General features: G+C 59.2%; 1 protein-coding gene across 2 annotated transcripts; it reads left to right on the top strand.

The window, feature by feature from the left end:
• Nucleotides 1-782: 782 nt before the first annotated feature.
• METRNL (meteorin like, glial cell differentiation regulator) lies at nucleotides 783-15,456 on the top strand. 2 transcript variants are annotated; one of them, XM_060133976.1, is made up of 5 exons: nucleotides 783-1,144; nucleotides 6,204-6,589; nucleotides 13,605-13,664; nucleotides 14,657-14,842; nucleotides 15,380-15,456. In XM_060133976.1, exons 1-5 carry the CDS (start codon nucleotides 984-986, stop codon nucleotides 15,382-15,384), a joined length of 798 nt encoding a protein of 265 aa, XP_059989959.1. In that variant the 5' UTR covers nucleotides 783-983; the 3' UTR covers nucleotides 15,385-15,456. The 2 variants fall into 2 exon arrangements, with proteins under 2 accessions (XP_059989959.1, XP_059989958.1); XM_060133975.1 differs by lacking the exon at nucleotides 15,380-15,456 and having other exon boundaries at nucleotides 14,657-15,161.
• Nucleotides 15,457-16,831: the final 1,375 nt, after the last annotated feature.

Genomic DNA, 16,831 nt, shown 5'->3' with positions numbered 1-16,831 from the left:
ACTCTGGAGCAGGGACAGTGGGGACCAGCAGGGAGCACAGCAGTGATGCACAGGAGCGGTGGCCTCGACAGGCAAATTCAGAGCCTTTCTGTGGAATGGGTGTTCCAGGGTCCACCGCACACTCAACAGTGAGTCAGCCACATCAGCAGCCACAGTTGGTCCTCCCCTCCCCCGCGGGCCGCAGAAAGGGACAGAGTCTGAACTTCCGCAAAGCACACTCAAATCCTGTGGAGGGTGGGTGCCAGGAACATCTCTGACGGCCTCAGGCTGGTCACACAGCAGTGGCACAGCCCAGAGGCCATTCCAGACTCAGTCTGCACGATGGGGCCACAGCACCACCACTGCTGGACGGACCTGCTGGCCAGGCGCCCGGCCTGGGTCTGCACGTACTTGGGGTCTCGGGTTTCTACCCCGCCCCCGCATCGTACAGGCTGGGGACGCGGTGCTGCCCGTCCCCCTCCCGCTCGAAACTTCACTTTCCAGCCTGGTTCTTCTCTCCCGGACCCTTCTCCCAGTCCCTCACGGGCCCTCTCCTCTCCGCGGCGTCCTAGCTTGTCCCACCCTCGGGCCACACGCCCCCCGACGCTTAGTGTCCCCGCCGCGCCGCTGACTCCGGTATCCGCCGCGTCCAGCCGGGCTCCCTGGGCGCGGGGCACAGGCGCACTGGGCGGAGTTCCGGCGCGCGGGGCGGAGCGGCCGGGCGGGCGCCGCCCCCCAGCTGAGCAGCGACCGGGACCGCGGACTTGCAGACTTCAGAGGCTCAGGCGGCGGCGGCGGGCGCGGACGTCCGCGCCCGGCTCCAGCGGCTCCAGGGGCTCGGGCGGCCCCGGCTCCGGCGGGGATGGGCGGGCAGCCGCCCTGGGGGCGCGGGGGGCGCACGACCTGACCGCCTGGACTCGAAGCCCGGCCGCTTGGCAGCGCCGGGTCGAGGGTCTGCTCGGTGGGCGCGGACGCGGGGCCGGCGGCCGAGCCGGAGCCAGAGCATGCGGGGCGCGGCGCGGGCGGCCGGGGGGCGCACGGGGCAGCTGTGGCCGAGGCCCCCCGCCCCGGGCCCTGGGCCGCCGCCGCTGCTGCTGCTGCTGGCCGTGTTGCTGGGCGGCGCGGGCGCGCAGTACTCGAGCGACTTGTGCAGCTGGAAGGGGAGGTGAGTTCGCGCGGCGCGACCCCAGCCCTTGGGTCCACTCCCCTCCCCGCGGGCCGAGCGCGCGGGGGCTCGGGGGCCCGCTCTCCAGGCTGAGTGCCGTCCCCGCCCTCCCCCGCCCCCGGTTTTAGAACAAAAGAGCCCGCGGCGTCCCGGTCCCCTGGCCCGGCGGACGCCCAGGGGGAGGCGCGCCTGCAGCGCGGTGGTGTCAGTCGGCTCCAGCAGCCCGCTCGCCCCGCGCCGGACCGCGCCGCTCCCCACTTGGTTCCCCGAGAGCCGCAGCCCGGACCCCGCGACCCCTCACTGGGGGCAGGCGGGGTCGGCCTTCTGGCCCTTCCCGGGCTCTGCCCTCGGCGAGGAGTTGCGCGCCCCGGGCCGGGAGGAGCCGGGCCTGCGCTCAGGGCCGAGCGGGAAGGGACGGACGGGTCCGCAGGAGGGAGCGGCGGCTCCGGTGGTCGGAGCGGGGGCCCTGGCGCTAACCGCGCACTGACCACGTCGGTGCGGGCGGAGACCCGCGGGCGGGCACCTTGCGCGGGGCGAGTTCGGGGCCTGGCGGAGCCCCCCGCCCCGGCCCGTGAAGGTCAGGCCGCCCTTGGCAGCGCGCGCTGGGCTCTGCGACCCCCCTTCACGCCCTCTGCCAAGGCAGGCAGCCGAGGACTTTTTTAAAAAACTGCAGTGTGACAGGCAAGTCACAAGCGTGGGCGGGGGTGGGGGTGAGGGCGCAGAGAACCTCCGTCCGCCAGGGCACCGGCCCCGAGCCAGGCACCTCGCTGTCGGAGAAGACTGCTTGGGCTTCCGCAGTTGCGGATTCAGGAGTTCGCAGAGGGAGATACTAGCGTCTTCTTCTCCGAAAACGCTATGGGCCGGGGCTGCCCTTAGATCTGGGTGTGTCCCTGTGTCCCACCGTGCAGGGCCCCTAAGTCCCTGACTTCTGATGGGAAGACTCCCGCTGGCAGACACCTCATGCTGTGGGGTGTCACGGGGTTATTTTGAGTGAAGACAGTTTTTTCCGAGAAGGTAAGGGTTGTGCCACTGTGCTGGGTTCTGCGTCAGCAGGGCAGTTGCTGGTCCTCTTGGATACGTACAGACCCAGTTCTCTGTGGAAACTGGCAATTACCCTGCTCCCTTCTCTCCGCTTCCCAGCCTTCTAGAGTGAAGGTCCTGGGCTCCTGAGCTTGGGCTGGTGTTGCCCACCCTCCCTGCTGCAGAAGTTCTCCCAGCTCACACCACAGCAGGGGTGGTAGAGCTGAGACTGGAGCCCTGAGTGGCAGATCGGAGCTCTGGGGGAGGGTTGGCCTGGAGAATGCTGGCGCCAGCACAGAGCTGGCGGGGAGCCTCTGATTCTGACACACTCTTCTGGGGCTGCCCTCTCCCCCTCGCTGGTAATTAAACTCCCTGCTTTGCGGCCTCTGCTGGATGAATCAGTGCATCCCCAAACTGAGGCCTTGGGGTGTCCTGCTTCGGCAGATCAAAAACAGAAACCCAGTCCCACCCTGTGAGCTTGAGTTTCCAGAGGAGGAGCTGACATCCTTTTCACATTCTTGGAGGACCATGTGCCTGGAAGAGGATGCCTCCCCTGGAGCCCAGAGGGAGCTGTGAGCGAGGGCTGGTCAGGGGGCCAACCTGCTCCTGGACCACGCAGGTGTTTGCAGTGGGTAGAGGAATCCCTTCACCTTCCTGTTCCTGTGCATCCTCTTTATCTACTGGGAGAAGAAGGGCCACTTACCTGCGGCCCCTCTTCCTCCATCATTGCTAATGGACCCCTGGACTTGGACACCCTCCAGTGTCCTCCACTCAACCCAAAGGCAGAACCCGGCTAAGGGCGGCTGCAGTGGCTGTAGGAGCTGTGGGCGGGATCTGGAGCAGAGACAGGGCCAGGTCACATTCCTGGAGCGTAAGCCCCCCTTGCATTGTAATTGCTGCCCCCGGTTATCGTTTTTTTTTTCACAAATCAGCTGACAGATTCTTACTCTGGTGCGCTGGTTTGCCTGCTGACTCTATAGCATTTACGACTTTTTATGAGCCCTTCTAAAGACAGCACAGGGTGGTGCAAACCCTGATGTGCCGGGTGGATTCTGATCCCCTGATAGGAAGGGATTTGTTTTTTATGACACTGGCCACTCACATTTGACAGGCCTAATGTGTTTCTGGGTGTTTCCAAGCAATTAAGTAGAAGGTTTTGAAATCCTTCTCCCTGTGCAGGGGCAGGACGTGCCCTATCTTTATTAGGCCCTGGTCATAAAGGTGGACCGTGAACTTTCCTACTGCGATGGGCTGGGCATTGCCGGTTATGTCACACCTGGGCTATCTCTCCTGCAAGGTGGGGAAATGAAAAGTAACTCCAGGCAGGAGAGCCTATTGGTTTCACCCTTGATCAGAAGCTCTTCCTGACTTTAGTCAAAAAGAGACCATCACTTCCTTCTGGTGACTCAGGGTTTGAGCCAGGCTATGGTTGTGAGTGGTGTGGGCTCTGCTGCCACCACACTGACCCTGTCAGACAGTCCCCATAGCGACTTGGAATTTGCCATCTTTCCCATAAAGGTGCTCCACAGATGTGTCCTCCTGGGGGGGGGGAGGTGACACTTGCCGACTCTTTTTTAATGCATTAATTCAGTTTAAATAATCCAAGATCAAATCAATCTTCTCAGTTTCCTAAGGTTGAATAGAACCACAGTTTTTTTCTGCATCCTATAGCTCTGTCATAACATCAGAAAGCAGTTATTTCATTTTTCTTAGTTAGGATGTCACCTGCATGTCATGTGAAGATTGTAACATACCATCATCAGTGACCATGACTGATGTGGTGTGTTTCTGCATCTCCAGCACTTTTGTTGAGCAGATGTCTGTCTGAATGGAGCTGCTGCTCTGATGAGAGTGTGGACACTCCTGTGTTGGGTGCTTAGTGAGAGTCTTGTTGGTCCTGATGTTTTAGCAGAATGAGAGAGAGGAGGCAGAGCAGGGCCCGTGCAGGCTCCGGGGACGGGCTGGACCTGTTAGAGGGTGAAGTGATGGGCGCTTTATTTCTCACGTGTCCACTGTCGTTTTGTTCCTAGTCCCCTTTTAGGCGAGTGACGTGTGAGTAAATGGGTGCACGTGGTCATGTACGCAGGCTGGTGGATGGCAACCCCCAGCCTCGGGTCCGCCTCCCCCTGGGCAGCATGGGCTGGCCATCTGTCCTCACGAGGGCCCCCTCTGCGCCTGCCAAGACGCGGGTGGAGGGTGGGCCTCCCCATTTCACCCTCCACTGTTGGGGTTAAGGCAACCTCGTGAGAGGTACCCACAGCCTCTGGTGTGAGGTCTCCACTCCCTAAACCCCTAGGTCCCCCTCTTCCCACCAAGAGGGAAGCGAAGCCTTGGAAGGGGTGGTTTTTGTGGGAGAGAGAGTTGAGGATTGGTGTCTGGGCATGGCGCAAGTGTCCAGCTGCCCCTCAAGGCTGGAGCCAGGAGAGGAGGGACACTGTGATAAAGTTTGTTTGGCTGCGTAAGCGCAGAGCTGATTATAGTCATCTGTGGCAACCACACACCATTTAGTCTAATTTTGTCACCCAGCACTATAATTATGCCCATCCCCTCCTATGTGTCAGATGAGCTTGTGTGAGTTTTATGTGACTGTAATTTGTAAGTCTGTTCTGTGTGTGCAGCCCTGCTCGGCGTCTGAGGCCAGGCTGCTCATGACCCAGGGCCTTGGGGGTGGGGAGTGGAGTGAGGAGGGAGTCCACCTCCTTGACACCTCCTTCTGATGTGGTCTGCAGGGTGACTGTGCATCCCTAGCTTGCAGCTGGCCGTTGCATGAAAAGTGAGGCTTTTCGGGGCCTGGAGCATGAGTCACCAACAGTAAATGCAAACCATATGTTATGTGTTTTCTCCTCTGCAGAAAAGGTTTCTGGTAACTCACTCAGGCCAGGGCTCTGAATATAGTATTGTTTATTTCACATAAAAATCCTAAGAATGTGGGTGAACCTGTCTGAGATCTGATCAGAACCAAATTTCATGTAATAACACTTAGTTGAAGTCACCGTTGAGTTCCCGGGCTGCTTGGTGTTTATGACGTAACCGTTACCACAAGCTGACATTTACATTATAGTTTTGAGTAGGGGAAACTTGAACGTTTTTGATGGTTTCAATTTCTCGAAAACATAATGTTATGACTTACTCAAGACCTGCCTCCCCAAGAGCATAGCACACTTCATTCTTTCCTGTTTGCTTTTTATTAGGAGTGAAACCCACTGGGCTCCCCAACAGTCCCCATCGGGAAGACAGGTTATCTGCGGACCTTTTGTGTCCCCCTCCCTTTGCTTTTCCACAATTCCTTCCCGTGTCTCCCTGTGGAGGACCTTTACTTTACTTTTGTGTCTTGCTTTGATGCTATTTGTGTTTGCTTTGAAAAAAATACTATTGGCAATGCAGGGTCTTCAGGTGTGCAAATGAATGAAAAAGCAGTCACATCATCACCTTAAGGAAAATATGAACACTGTGCCTAACGGGCATCCTGAAGACAAAACTCACCAACAACCTACACAGCCCCCCACAAATTGCTAACATTCCCAGTTCGTTTAAAAGCTGCTCCCTGGAGTGCATTATTTATTATATGTGCATTGCATTCCAGCGTGCCTCCTGTAACTTGAATCTGCTCCTTGGTCTTCACACTCAGTGGGAATCTACCAACATTTCCTGGCCCTCATTTGCTTATCTGGAACTTGGGTTGGTGCCAAAGTCCCACTGGTGTTTCCCTGTTTATTTTTTGGAAGAGCCGTCTTTTCCTTGGTTCTCACCTCCACTGCACCCATCACTGCCCCTGTTCAGGGGTTTCCCAAGGACACGGGCTCAGAGGCCAACAGTGTCCAGGTGGCGAGAGGGTCTGGGAGCCAGAAGCTCCCACACTTACCAGAGCGCTCGGAGCCGGTGCGCTGGAAGGACCTGGGCGGGGGAGGCCGTGTGGCCACCCCTCCCTGGAGATGGGCCCTGAGCTGCAGGGTGGAGACAGTGCCAGCCTGCCTGTGGGTGAGGGGTGCTCGGACACCCGAGCAGGCGTCTCCCAGCTGACGAATCTCCCCCTCCACAGCGGACTGACGCACGAGGCCCACAGGAAGGAGGTAGAGCAGGTGTACCTGCGCTGCTCCGCGGGCACTGTCGAGTGGATGTACCCGACTGGTGCGCTCATCGTGAACCTGCGGCCCAACACCTTCTCGCCCTCCCGGCACCTGACTCTGTGCATCAAGCCCCTCAGGGGCTCGTCCGGGGCCAATATTTATTTGGAAAAGACTGGAGAACTGAAACTGCTGGTGCGGGACGGGGACCTCGGGCCCGGCCAGGCCCCGTGCTTCAGCTTCGAGCAGGGCGGCCTGTTCGTGGAGGCGACACCCCAGCAGGACATCAGCAGGAGGACCACGGGCTTCCAGTACGAGCTGACCAGCCGGCATGCGGGGCCAGACCTGCACACCCTGTCAGGTGAGTGTGGTGCCCAGGGTGGGGTGGTGGCCTCAGGGGTCCTCTCTCGTCTCCCAGACCCCCCGATCATCTCCCACCCCCACCTCAGCACAGCCCCTGAACATGCTGCTCGAGTCCGTGCTTCAGGCCTGGCAGGTCTGCCTGAGGGCGGCCGAGGGGCCCTCCCGGGAGCAGGTGCCCCGTTAGGGCTGTGGGCAGTTTGGACTTGGGACGATGGCCACAGGTCAGAGCAGAGCTGTGACACGGTCCTGGCCCATAATATGCTCTTCTCCCCTGGACCAGTTTTGACTGAGATTTGAAATGGGTGCTGTTACCATCCAAACTGCCCCAGAATCTCTTCTGACACACGAGTTGGCCGAGTGTTTTTGGCGTCGGCTGCAGTCCCTGAAACATTGAGTTTTGGGTGGAAGTTGAGTCTGATTCACGTTCCAGAGCCATGCAGAGCTGGGATGTCCTGAATCGTGAACCATTCCCAGGTTCACAAGCCGTTTTATCTGTGGGTGTCAGTGAGGGCACCGGCACCATGCCATGCAGGGCAGCTGAGTGGCTCTGATGACCTGGGAACCTCAGGTGAGGTACCAGAGGGAGTCTCTGGGTGGCCGAGGGCCGGTGAGTTGGCTTTAGATTTTCCTTCCCTTTTTTTGAGGCCAGCAGACAGCTTTGTGGGGCCCTGTGTGGAAGACAGTGTTGGTCTCTGGAAAGTTCTGTGGGCAGAGAGAAGTGTGTGGTCCCAAGAGCTCTCACACAGGGAAAACTCAGGGTCCTGTCTTTTAGATAGGGACAACCAGGCCAGGTGCAACCCTTGCTCCAAGGCACAGATGACCTCGTGGGGTCTGAGCGCATGGGGCGTGGGTCAATGGGGCTCAGGTGCACCATCTGCTTCAATTCCAGAACTAGTTGGTAGGAAGATGCCTCCCAAGGGGAAGGTGTGAGCTTGGGTAGTGGTGGGGGCAGGTTCCAGGAAGGCTGTTCCTGCGGTGACCAGGCAGGATGGTGGTCAGTGGGGGGCGCTATGACATTGAGTGTTGGAGGCGAGGCAGGGATGCTGCCCACACCCCATAGTGCATAGGGCAGCCCCACCACAGAGAATGACCTGGCCCCAGGCATCAGCACAGGACACCCCAACACGAAGAGTGACTTATCCCCAAGTGTCAGCAGTGCTGAGGTGGAAACACCTGGTTTGAGGGCTAGGCCAGCCCCCCCCAAATAATATAATTTAGTGAATAAAATCTTCCATTGGAAAAAACCAGACCTACTAGGATTTGAAATGCAGACTTTCTCCTGAGTGGGAATCTACACTTTATTGTTCTGTGTTCTTGGCTCAGATGAGTTTTCAAAACCTTAAATCTCTCTCAAACTGAACTGGTCTGTTATAGAGCTTCAGTGTATGACTGCCCAGGTAGGACCCCTCTCCCCAGGGCCTGACTGCCCAGGTAGGACCCCTCCCCCCAGGGCCTGACTGCCCAGGTAGGACCCCTCCCCCCCTGCCCCTGTGCCTGCCTGGGTAGGACCCCATCAGGAATGCTGAAAGCTGCCATAAACCCCAGGACTTGAATAAAACTTTAACCACAACAGCCTTTATCTTGATCACCAGCGAGTGATCGTTGGCGGGGGTGGTGGGGGGACGCTAGAGATAAACTCGCGATAAAAACAAAATCTGGAGAAACCCGGTCACCAAATTCGATGTCTCTGGCCATGGTGAGCGTTGGCTGATGGGGCAGATATTAGGGACTTGCTAACATTCCTTTTACTGATTAAAATGTTGACGGGTTGAGGCCATTCGGCTGCTGGTCACATGCTCTGTCCCGCTGGGGCTTTGTTCCACTTTGCTGGGAGGCCGCCACCAGGTTCTTGGAGGCCACGGCATAAGGTGCTTTCCGTGCTGCCCCCTGAGTACTCCCGTTGGCACAGACCGGCGTCTCTGGTGGAAAATCCACAGTGGGGTCACGACCCGGGGTGACTCAGAGCCTGTGGCTCAGCCCTAGGGACCTGAGACTTTGTTTCTTTCCCCCTCCCTGGGGGCAGGGTCTGTGCTCCCCCAGACCCCAGGTCTACGTTTCCAGGCTAGGGCAGTGAGTGGGTTTGGGAGAGGCCCGTGGGGTCGCAGGGAGAAGGCCCCGTGTGATGGGGTGGGTCGTCTGGCCGGGGCACCACACGGGACACGTGGCTGTGGCTGGATGTTGGGCTGCTGGGGTGCCCTTGATCCCCCAGACATACGCCTGCCTGGCCCTGGGGTGCCTCTTTAAATCTGGGGCTCACGGGGATGCCGGAGACCCTGAGGATGGTGGGGTGTGATTGTCCATCTGCCCAGTGGCCGGGGCGCTGGCCTGGGGCAGCACAGATACAGTGACTGTCAGAACGTGAGATGGGGATGCAAAAGGCTCCTAGGGTATGGGAGCTGCAGACCCAGCACTTCTCTGTCCTGAAGGAGACAAGGGCAGCAGGGATCAGGGAGGCTGGTGCATCCCTTCTCCCCAGGGATGGGCCCCTAAGCTTTTAATGCCAAAGGAATGGGTACGTAATGTGGAATGCTGGTGCCGGCCATCTGGCATCCGTGACCTCCCCCGGACCAGGCCGGCTCTCAGATGGCAGTGCTCTCCTGTCTGGCCTTGGCTGCAGCGGGGAGACACCAGTGGCGCCGAAGCCCCAGTGTGTGTGCCGTGGAGGTGAGCACATGCCCGTGACCTGACCTGCTGGGGAGGTGGATGAGCCTTCTCCCTCGCTGCTGAATCACGAGTTCCAGTTTGTGCTGATATGAAATTAAAGAGGCACCGCGGGCTGGGATCCCGAAGGAGAGGTGTGCATGAGCCTTGCTCACCTGCCGCAACTCTGGGCGGTTCCACAGGGAGTGTTTATGGTGAGCATGTCAGCCTCGTGTCCATCATGTTGCATAATCGGCTTCCTCGTATGGACTGGGACTCGCCAACAGCCAAGAAGAGGCCAGGACGGAGAGGCAGGCAGATACAGAGGGGCAGGCGGGTGGCAGGGGGACTTCAGCCCCCTGGGGACTCGGGATTTGGCTGCCACGTGGCAGGAAGGGGAGGACCTGCTCCCCCGCCCTCCCCCTCCTCCGAGGGCCTCGCCAGGCACCTGAGTAACACGGCACTCCTTCCTCTGGCGCTGGAAAAATCTGGCAGGATACAAAAGGCAGGCAAGTGGCCAGATGCAACTCACTAATGGAAGAAGCTCCAGGCCACACCTGGACTGTGGACCTGGCCAGGCTGTCTGGACCATCCTCCCCAGGGTCCCAGCACACTTGGGGAAACAGGCACCACCAGGACCCCCATTGCCCAGTGGGCTGGGGGACGCGTTAGGGTGGCCAAAGAGGGAGGGCGGGGGTGTTACTCGGTCTGGTTCTAGGGGACAGATGGAGACCCCGTCTCTGTGGTTCTCCTGGGGCAGCTCAAGGGGGCCCTGGATTCCAGCATGTTCTTTTACTACTTAGGGGCTGAGAAGCAGGGGCTCACATCCATGCTCTGGGGTTTGGGCTCTGTGCAATGCCCACCCAGAGCAGGCCCCCGGCGTGTAGGTGAGGTGGCGGGGGGGGACAGTGGTGTTTTAGACCCACAGCCAGAGGGGTGTGGGGGCAAGAGGACTTGCCCCTGTGCCGGCCGTGAAGGCCCAGAAGTGACTCCCATCGCTGCTCATGGGCGCCGGGTGGGGTGGCCTGGGTCCCACAGTTTCTGACGTGCTTCATCTCACCATCCCCTTTGAAACCGCTCTGTTGATGAGCCAGGGGCGAATGGTCCCTTTGGGGGGCCTGGGAGGCGCAGACCCCCGCTGGGATCCCACTTGGGCACCTTAGAGTTTAGGGGCGGGCTTGATGGGCCGTGGGGCATAAACAGCAACGTTCAGAAGTGAAAAGAAACTTCGTTATTTCCTGGAAACAGTACAGGAGGGAACTTAATTTTTTCCCTAAGGTTCGTTTAGACTCCTGCACCAGTGCTTTTCCAGCCCCTGTAATCACTGTAAAATTACTTTTCATCTTACCCAGCTCTGGACTCTGGGGGTGGAAGGTGTGACTCCTCTGGCTTCCTCACCAGGAGGAGGGAGGGAAGGGAGTGGGTGCGGGCGAGAGAGCTGGTGAGGCTAAGCGTTCCCTGTGCCCGCACGTGGGAGAGGGGGTTTCACAGGTGGCGACCAGCCCCGGCCAGGTCCCACAGGGTCCTCTGGGGTGATGTCAGCCTGTGGCCTGGAGTTGGGGTGAGTGCAGGGTTGTCATGATGATCAGAGGAGGCTCTCTGCTCAGCGAATACTGCTCACATTCCGGCAGCGTTGCTCCCTTTCCTCCCCTCCCTGTTAAAATGCTTCATTCACCGCCTGTCGCAGCTGCACTGAAGACCCCAGAGGGTGTCTCACACATCGTGTCCACCCCAGTCATCCTTACCTGGGCAGTCTCACCCGTCAGACCAGCATCCCACCATCTACAAACTTCTCCTGGGCATCGGGCTACCCAGAGCCTGACAGAGGGATGCCGCCCTCCCCACCTGTACCTGCCGCTCTCGCCTGCATCCCTGCTGCAGCCCCCGGCTGGTCTCCCTGACCCTGTTTTTTTCTACTTCATTCAGTTCATTTTATGCATATTCCAGAGTAATCTTCCCAACGTCCACATCCCAGCCCTCCCCTTTCCGAGAACCACAGGCCAGAATTCCACCCGGCCCCTGGGCTGCCCCCTCCCCATCTTCCCCACAAGGAAACAAGATTTGATGTGTCAGAAACCAGCGCATTCCACTCGGCCTCCACGAGCCTAACTCCGATTAATAATTGTTTCCAGATTGCTCCTCTTGGCGTCCACAGCCTGGGTTCTCCACAAAGGTGCCTACACTTCACAAAGCTCAGAGTCATGAGAGAGTCTTGTGGGGGCCTTTGTTAGCTCAGCTGTCAACGGCACGGGCGCGCTGAAGCTTTGGGTGGGAGGGTCAGCAGGCTGCTGACCGCCGGCCCCCAGGCCCACCGGGGTCCTCGTACATCCTGCGTGGGACTGGGCGCGAGTCAGGGCAGGGAGCCCAGGACAAGCTCATGCCACCTTTCTCCCCAGCGGTCAGCTGAGGTCCCGGGGCCCACAACCCACAGAGAGCTCGAGGCTCCAGGCCTTGGTGATCATACGCACCCAGGCCTGGGTTTCGACCACGGTCTGTGGCCTGGGCCTGTCTCAGCTTCTAAAGAGCTTGTGTGGACCTTGCCTCCCGTTCACCCGCGCTTGGAGTTCGCATGGCCTGGTTCCGAGGCCCCAGGCGGGGGGCCTCTGACCCGGTGGGCACTGGGGGAGCCGCCAGGACGGGAAGTCTCCCCACTGCCGCGGGCCCCTCGGCACACAGGCTGGAATAAAACGCCGCCTCTTGTGGGATGTGAGGCTCCCCGATGTCTGCGGGGCTGTGCTCCCCCTTTTCTTCACTCTGGGGTCTCTGTCAGGCCCTGCGTGGGCAGGAGGCCCCCAGCGGGTTAGAGGTGGGGGACCCCCAGTTGGCCACCCTCTTTTTTACGAAAGGTCTTGAGGCTGGGGGTCCACACTCGTGACAAAAAGCCACAGGTGGGCAGAAGGCTCCGGATTTGGAGCTGGGGAGGGAGGCGCTCCGTGCTCTCAGATGCTCCAGAGGCGTCCGACAGGCTGTTCTTGTTCTGCGGCTTCTCCTTTTTCCTGATAACTTAGCAGAAGTGCCCGTGAGTCATGCCCTCGCTGGACTAGACGGGGGCATGTACATCTACCCCCGCCTGGGGGCAGGACGGGAGGGCTGGTGCTCCGGGTGCTCATGTCCATCCCCGAGGGGTCCCAGGACACCAGAGACTCCCCCACACATATTCCAGCTCCCGGAGGCCCCTCCTGTTCCCTGTGCATCTCCCTGTCTCCTCGAGGGCCCCCGCGTCACTGCAGCCCCTGGGCAGGTGACAACTCAGCCCGTTTCGGGGGCTTCGAGGGCAGCTGGCCAGGTGTGCTGACAGTTGTAGGTTCATCCAGGCCCAGTGAGTGCCAATCCTGGGGACTTTGCGGGGCCTTCAGAACATGAAAAAGCAGAGGGCAACTTGTCCTAGTGAGAGTTCACGCCTAACATTTCTGTTGTTAGGGAATTTGGGCCCAACCCTAGAAACTAGAAATAGGTGAGGAAACGTGCAACATCAGAGCCAAATAATAAACTTGTGTCTCCCCAAATCCACCGCCGAGTTACGAGTGCCACAGTCCTGGGGAGTCCCCAGAGCCTCGAGGTTTCTGTCTCCCCCCAGCCCTTCTGGAGGCCTTACGCCAGTCTGAGGCAGTAGGTGAAGGTGGAGTGAGAGCTGTACCGGGGGGCAGAGGTCCACCAAGAAGGACTGGTTTGTCTGGAGTAATCAGCCCCCACCCAGGTCTGGGGAGTCTCAGAGGGGATCCTGTGAACTGGGCTTGCTGTGAAAGGTGTCTGGAGGTGTTTGGAGGTAACCACCTGGCCCTGTTGGTCAGACGAGGACCCCACAGCTGAAGCAGGTGGACGTGCCCCTCATGCCCACCAGTGCCTTTAGCAGGGTCACCTGGTCCTTCTGGGCAGTGCCTTGACCCCTGTGGAATCCTGGTGGCAGATGGGGCCGTGGGGGCAGGCAGTGTGAGTGGGAGGCCCTGGCATTTGGGGGCCTGGCCACAGAGGCTGAGTGAGGCTCTCGGACAGGCTGGTGTCAGGGACGTGGCCTCAGATCAGCTCGGGTTGGTTTTGGCGCCGAAGAGCCATTTACCCATGAGCCCAGGGGCTGTTTGCCCGGCACGACTACAGTAATGAGCTAAGTGTGATCGAACGCAAAACCGCACTTTCCCTCCATTTTCACGCCATTGCAGGTGGCCCAGGTGAGCCTGGGGCCCCTGGAGACGTTTCCCCATCTGTGCAGCCGAGGTCGAGGCCCCGCCTGCTCTTGGCACCCTGGTTTCAGAGGTGCGGGGCCTGGACAGTTGCTCCCGACGTCAGAGGACTTATGTCATGTGGTCTACATGCCGTGGGCGGGAGGGTCCCATGTTCATGCACTGGCCCCGCCTGACCCTCTTCTCTCCCCACAGCCCCGTGCCGCCCTTGCAGCCACACTGAGGTGCTCCTGGCTGTCTGTACCAGTGACTTTGGTGAGTGTGCTGGCGGTTCCCGCCACGTGGGGGAACTAAACCCTCTGGGGGGAGGAGACTCTGCTGAAGATCCTGGGCTTGGCCCCTCTTCCATCACTGATTGCAGTCACAGGAAAAGGCCTTCCTTTCTGCTCCTTAGAGTGACCCCAGCCCGAGAAGGGACCTGTGTGCAGGGCGGGGAGAGAGCTGCGAATTCCTATTTAAGGTGGGAATTCCTATTCGAGGTGATACTGAGCATTTTCCTACTTGGCGTGTGAGTCTGAGTCCTGGCTCTAGCCTCTCCTCAGTGCCCTGCCTGCCTCCAGGTCTCCTGTAGGCACCACAGCAGGCGTTGGAGGCCCTGGTGGGGCCAGGGTCGGGATCAGGGACTCAGCCGCCTGCTTGTGACGTTGGCACAAACGCTCTCGAGTTAAGGGTGGCAGCATTCAGGGCGAGTTCGATGGAGCCGGCCCAGCGGGACCTGGCTCTGAGCGCCCCCAGGCTCCCAGGGCAGTTGGGTGGTGGAAGTACAACCCTTTCTCCTCGCTGGCCCTGCACAGAGGGGATCTGGGGCCGGGCGGTGTCCCCGAACTTGTGCCTGCTCTGCCCTTCTCCACCCTTCTCCCTCCCATCACCTTCCTCCCCTGTAAGCTTCACCGTTTCTGTTTGATCTTGATACGGAACCGCGGCAGATCTTGAGTATTAACTGCAGTGACTTTCTTGTTTTAACTTGAAAACTTGGTGCACGACGTGATTCATATCTTCTATTTTTCTCCACTTCTGTGGCTGGCCCTTGGTAGAAAATCATCTCTGCCCAAGACGGTGTGAGTGGCGGGGACGACCCCTAGGCAACCTCTTGTGTGTGGATTGTGGTTTTTAGTGAAAATGTCTGGAAGGCAGAGTTCAGGGTCGGCTCCCGGCTCTGCTGCTGGGGGTGGGAGGTTGGTGCGTGCTGTCTGCCTGGTGAGCACCCCGCTGACCACTGACCCTCCCCCCATCTCCTTCCTCTGCAGTCGTCCGAGGCTCCATCCAGGATGTCACCCATGAGCCGGCGCAGCAAGAGTCAGCCATCCACCTGCACGTGAGCCGGCTCTACCGGCAGAAGAGCAGGGTCTTCCGGCCGGCCCCAGAGGGCGAGGGTGGCGGCTGGCGGGGGCGCGTCTCCACGCTGCTGGAGTGCGGCGTCCGGCCTGGGCGCGGTGAGTTTCTCTTCACCGGCCACATGCACTTTGGGGAGGCCTGGCTCGGCTGCGCCCCGCGCTTCAAGGATTTCCAAAGGATGTACAGGGACGCTGAGGAGAGGGGGCTGAACCCCTGCGAGATAGGCACAGAGTGACCGCTGGGTGACCGCTGCCGCAGCGATGGATACACACACTGGGGTGGGTGCCTGGCGCTCCAGCTGGGGAGGTACACGCTGGTTCTGGCCAAGGACTCCCTGATGGATTGACTGGAGATGCTGTAACATGCCAACTAAGTTATTATATTTTTTTTAAAAAAGAAATGTTCATAGGAAGCAAACTCCTGTGTCGTAAAATGCCTTCGTGTGCCGTTGCGTACTGTTTTCTGAGCATCTGCAGTCACTGCATTTGGCTGGTGTGTTGGGTGAAGTGTGAGGGCCGTGGCCCACAGCCGATACCCGACACCAGGCTTGGGTACCACTCAGAGTTGTTTCTTATGATGGAAATTTATGGGGCCAAATACCTATGGTTTTTTCATTTTGTTTTTGCTTTTTAAAGAATGAACTTTGCCAGCCATGGTCATTTGGGGGCTGCAGGCTGTTTCCATTCCAGGGAATAAAGACCAGCCTCTGACGGATCAATGACGCGTCTGTCTTCGGCCCTGGTCAGTGGTGTGTGGCACTTACCTAGGGGCCCACGTCAGGGCTTCTCCAAGGGAGCCCCACGGCCCTGGCGTTAGGGACCTTTCACACTGGGCCGAACTATAAGTGAGGCTGTTACCCCCACGCTCGGCCTCTACCAGAGGTACCCCCCACGTTCCTGGTGGACCACCCCCCTCCCCTTCAGCATCTGCCCTCCTCCTTCCTGTTAACCTAGATCTTGCCCTTCGACCTCAGCTTCCCCCAAATGCCCGAACCCAGGGCAGGTGTCTAGATACCCAGGGCCTGATCTGGGCCCCATATCCTCAAGGATGAGTCAGTGTCCTGCAGCTGCCGGAACAAATGACCACAACCCAGGAGCTTAAACAACAGACCCTTATTCTCTCATGGTTCTGGAGACCAGAAGTCCAAAATCAAGGGCCACGCTCCCTCCAAAAGCTCCAGGTGGAGACCCTTCCTTGTCTCTTCCAGGTTCTGGTGTTGCCAACAGTCCTTGGTCCTCGGCCTGTGGACACATCACAGTCTCTGCCGTCCTTTGGCTTTCTTCTCTCTGAGTGTCTGTCCACATTTCCCTCCTCTCTCTCACATCCACCAATCACTGGATCGAGGCCCACCGTGATCCAGTAAGACCTCATCTTAATCATGCCTGCAAAGACCCCGTTTCCAAATAAGTTCACATTCACAGGTCCTGGATAGATAGGAATTTTGGGAGTCTGTTCATCCCAGTACAGGTGTTGCTGGGGTGTCATGTAATCAGACCTGAGCCTGCGATTCCTCCCAGGCAGCTGCTGAGATGAACGGACCTGGGAGAGGCTGACACCGGTCAGTGAACACCAAGCCAACTGCACCGAAAAGTCAGGCACACCATGGGGAGGGGCTGTATGCTGGCTCAGGTGTGCCCTGGCTCAGGTGTGAGCTGACATAGATGTGCCCTGTCTCAGGCATGTACCAGCTGAGGTGTGCACCAACTCTGGCATGCCCTGCCTCAGGTGTGCGCTGGCTCAGGTCTGTGGGCTCCTGCAGGTCACAACAAGAAGCAGGTGCTCAATACCTGCACAAGAAGAAGCAGGGTGATGACCTGAAGCAACAGGGTTGGTGACAGGCACAGGTCCTACTGTGGCTAATGACTGTGATGCTTTATGCCAAAAGGATGCCCGTGACAGCAGCAGACGTGCCCGGCCCACGGTCGGGGAGGAGCTGACCCGCTCCTGGGTTTGTGCTTTGGGTTTCCTGGGCTGGTTGGGCACGCGGGTGCTGCAGAACCAGATTGTCGGGTTTCGGGGCTGGTGTCCCTCCTCATGTCGGTACAGGGACGCAGGGATCTGCCCCAGGAGGATCCGGGACCTTGACC

Source organism: Lagenorhynchus albirostris, chromosome 20 (genome assembly GCF_949774975.1).
Source record: "Lagenorhynchus albirostris chromosome 20, mLagAlb1.1, whole genome shotgun sequence".
Lineage (NCBI taxonomy): Eukaryota > Metazoa > Chordata > Mammalia > Artiodactyla > Delphinidae > Lagenorhynchus > Lagenorhynchus albirostris.
Note: the sequence above shows the minus strand (reverse complement) of the source record. Positions and strands in the feature narration are given on the sequence as shown.

Bases quoted from the DNA above. Each gene is read 5' to 3' on its own strand.
- METRNL (XM_060133975.1), top strand. From the start codon at position 984: ATGCGGGGCGCGGCGCGGGCGGCCGGGGGGCGCACGGGGCAGCTGTGG. The intron at 6,590-13,604 runs GTGAGTGTGGTG...CTCTCCCCACAG, and splicing joins AGACCTGCACACCCTGTCAG to CCCCGTGCCGCCCTTGCAGC. The intron at 13,665-14,656 runs GTGAGTGTGCTG...CTTCCTCTGCAG, and splicing joins TGTCTGTACCAGTGACTTTG to TCGTCCGAGGCTCCATCCAG.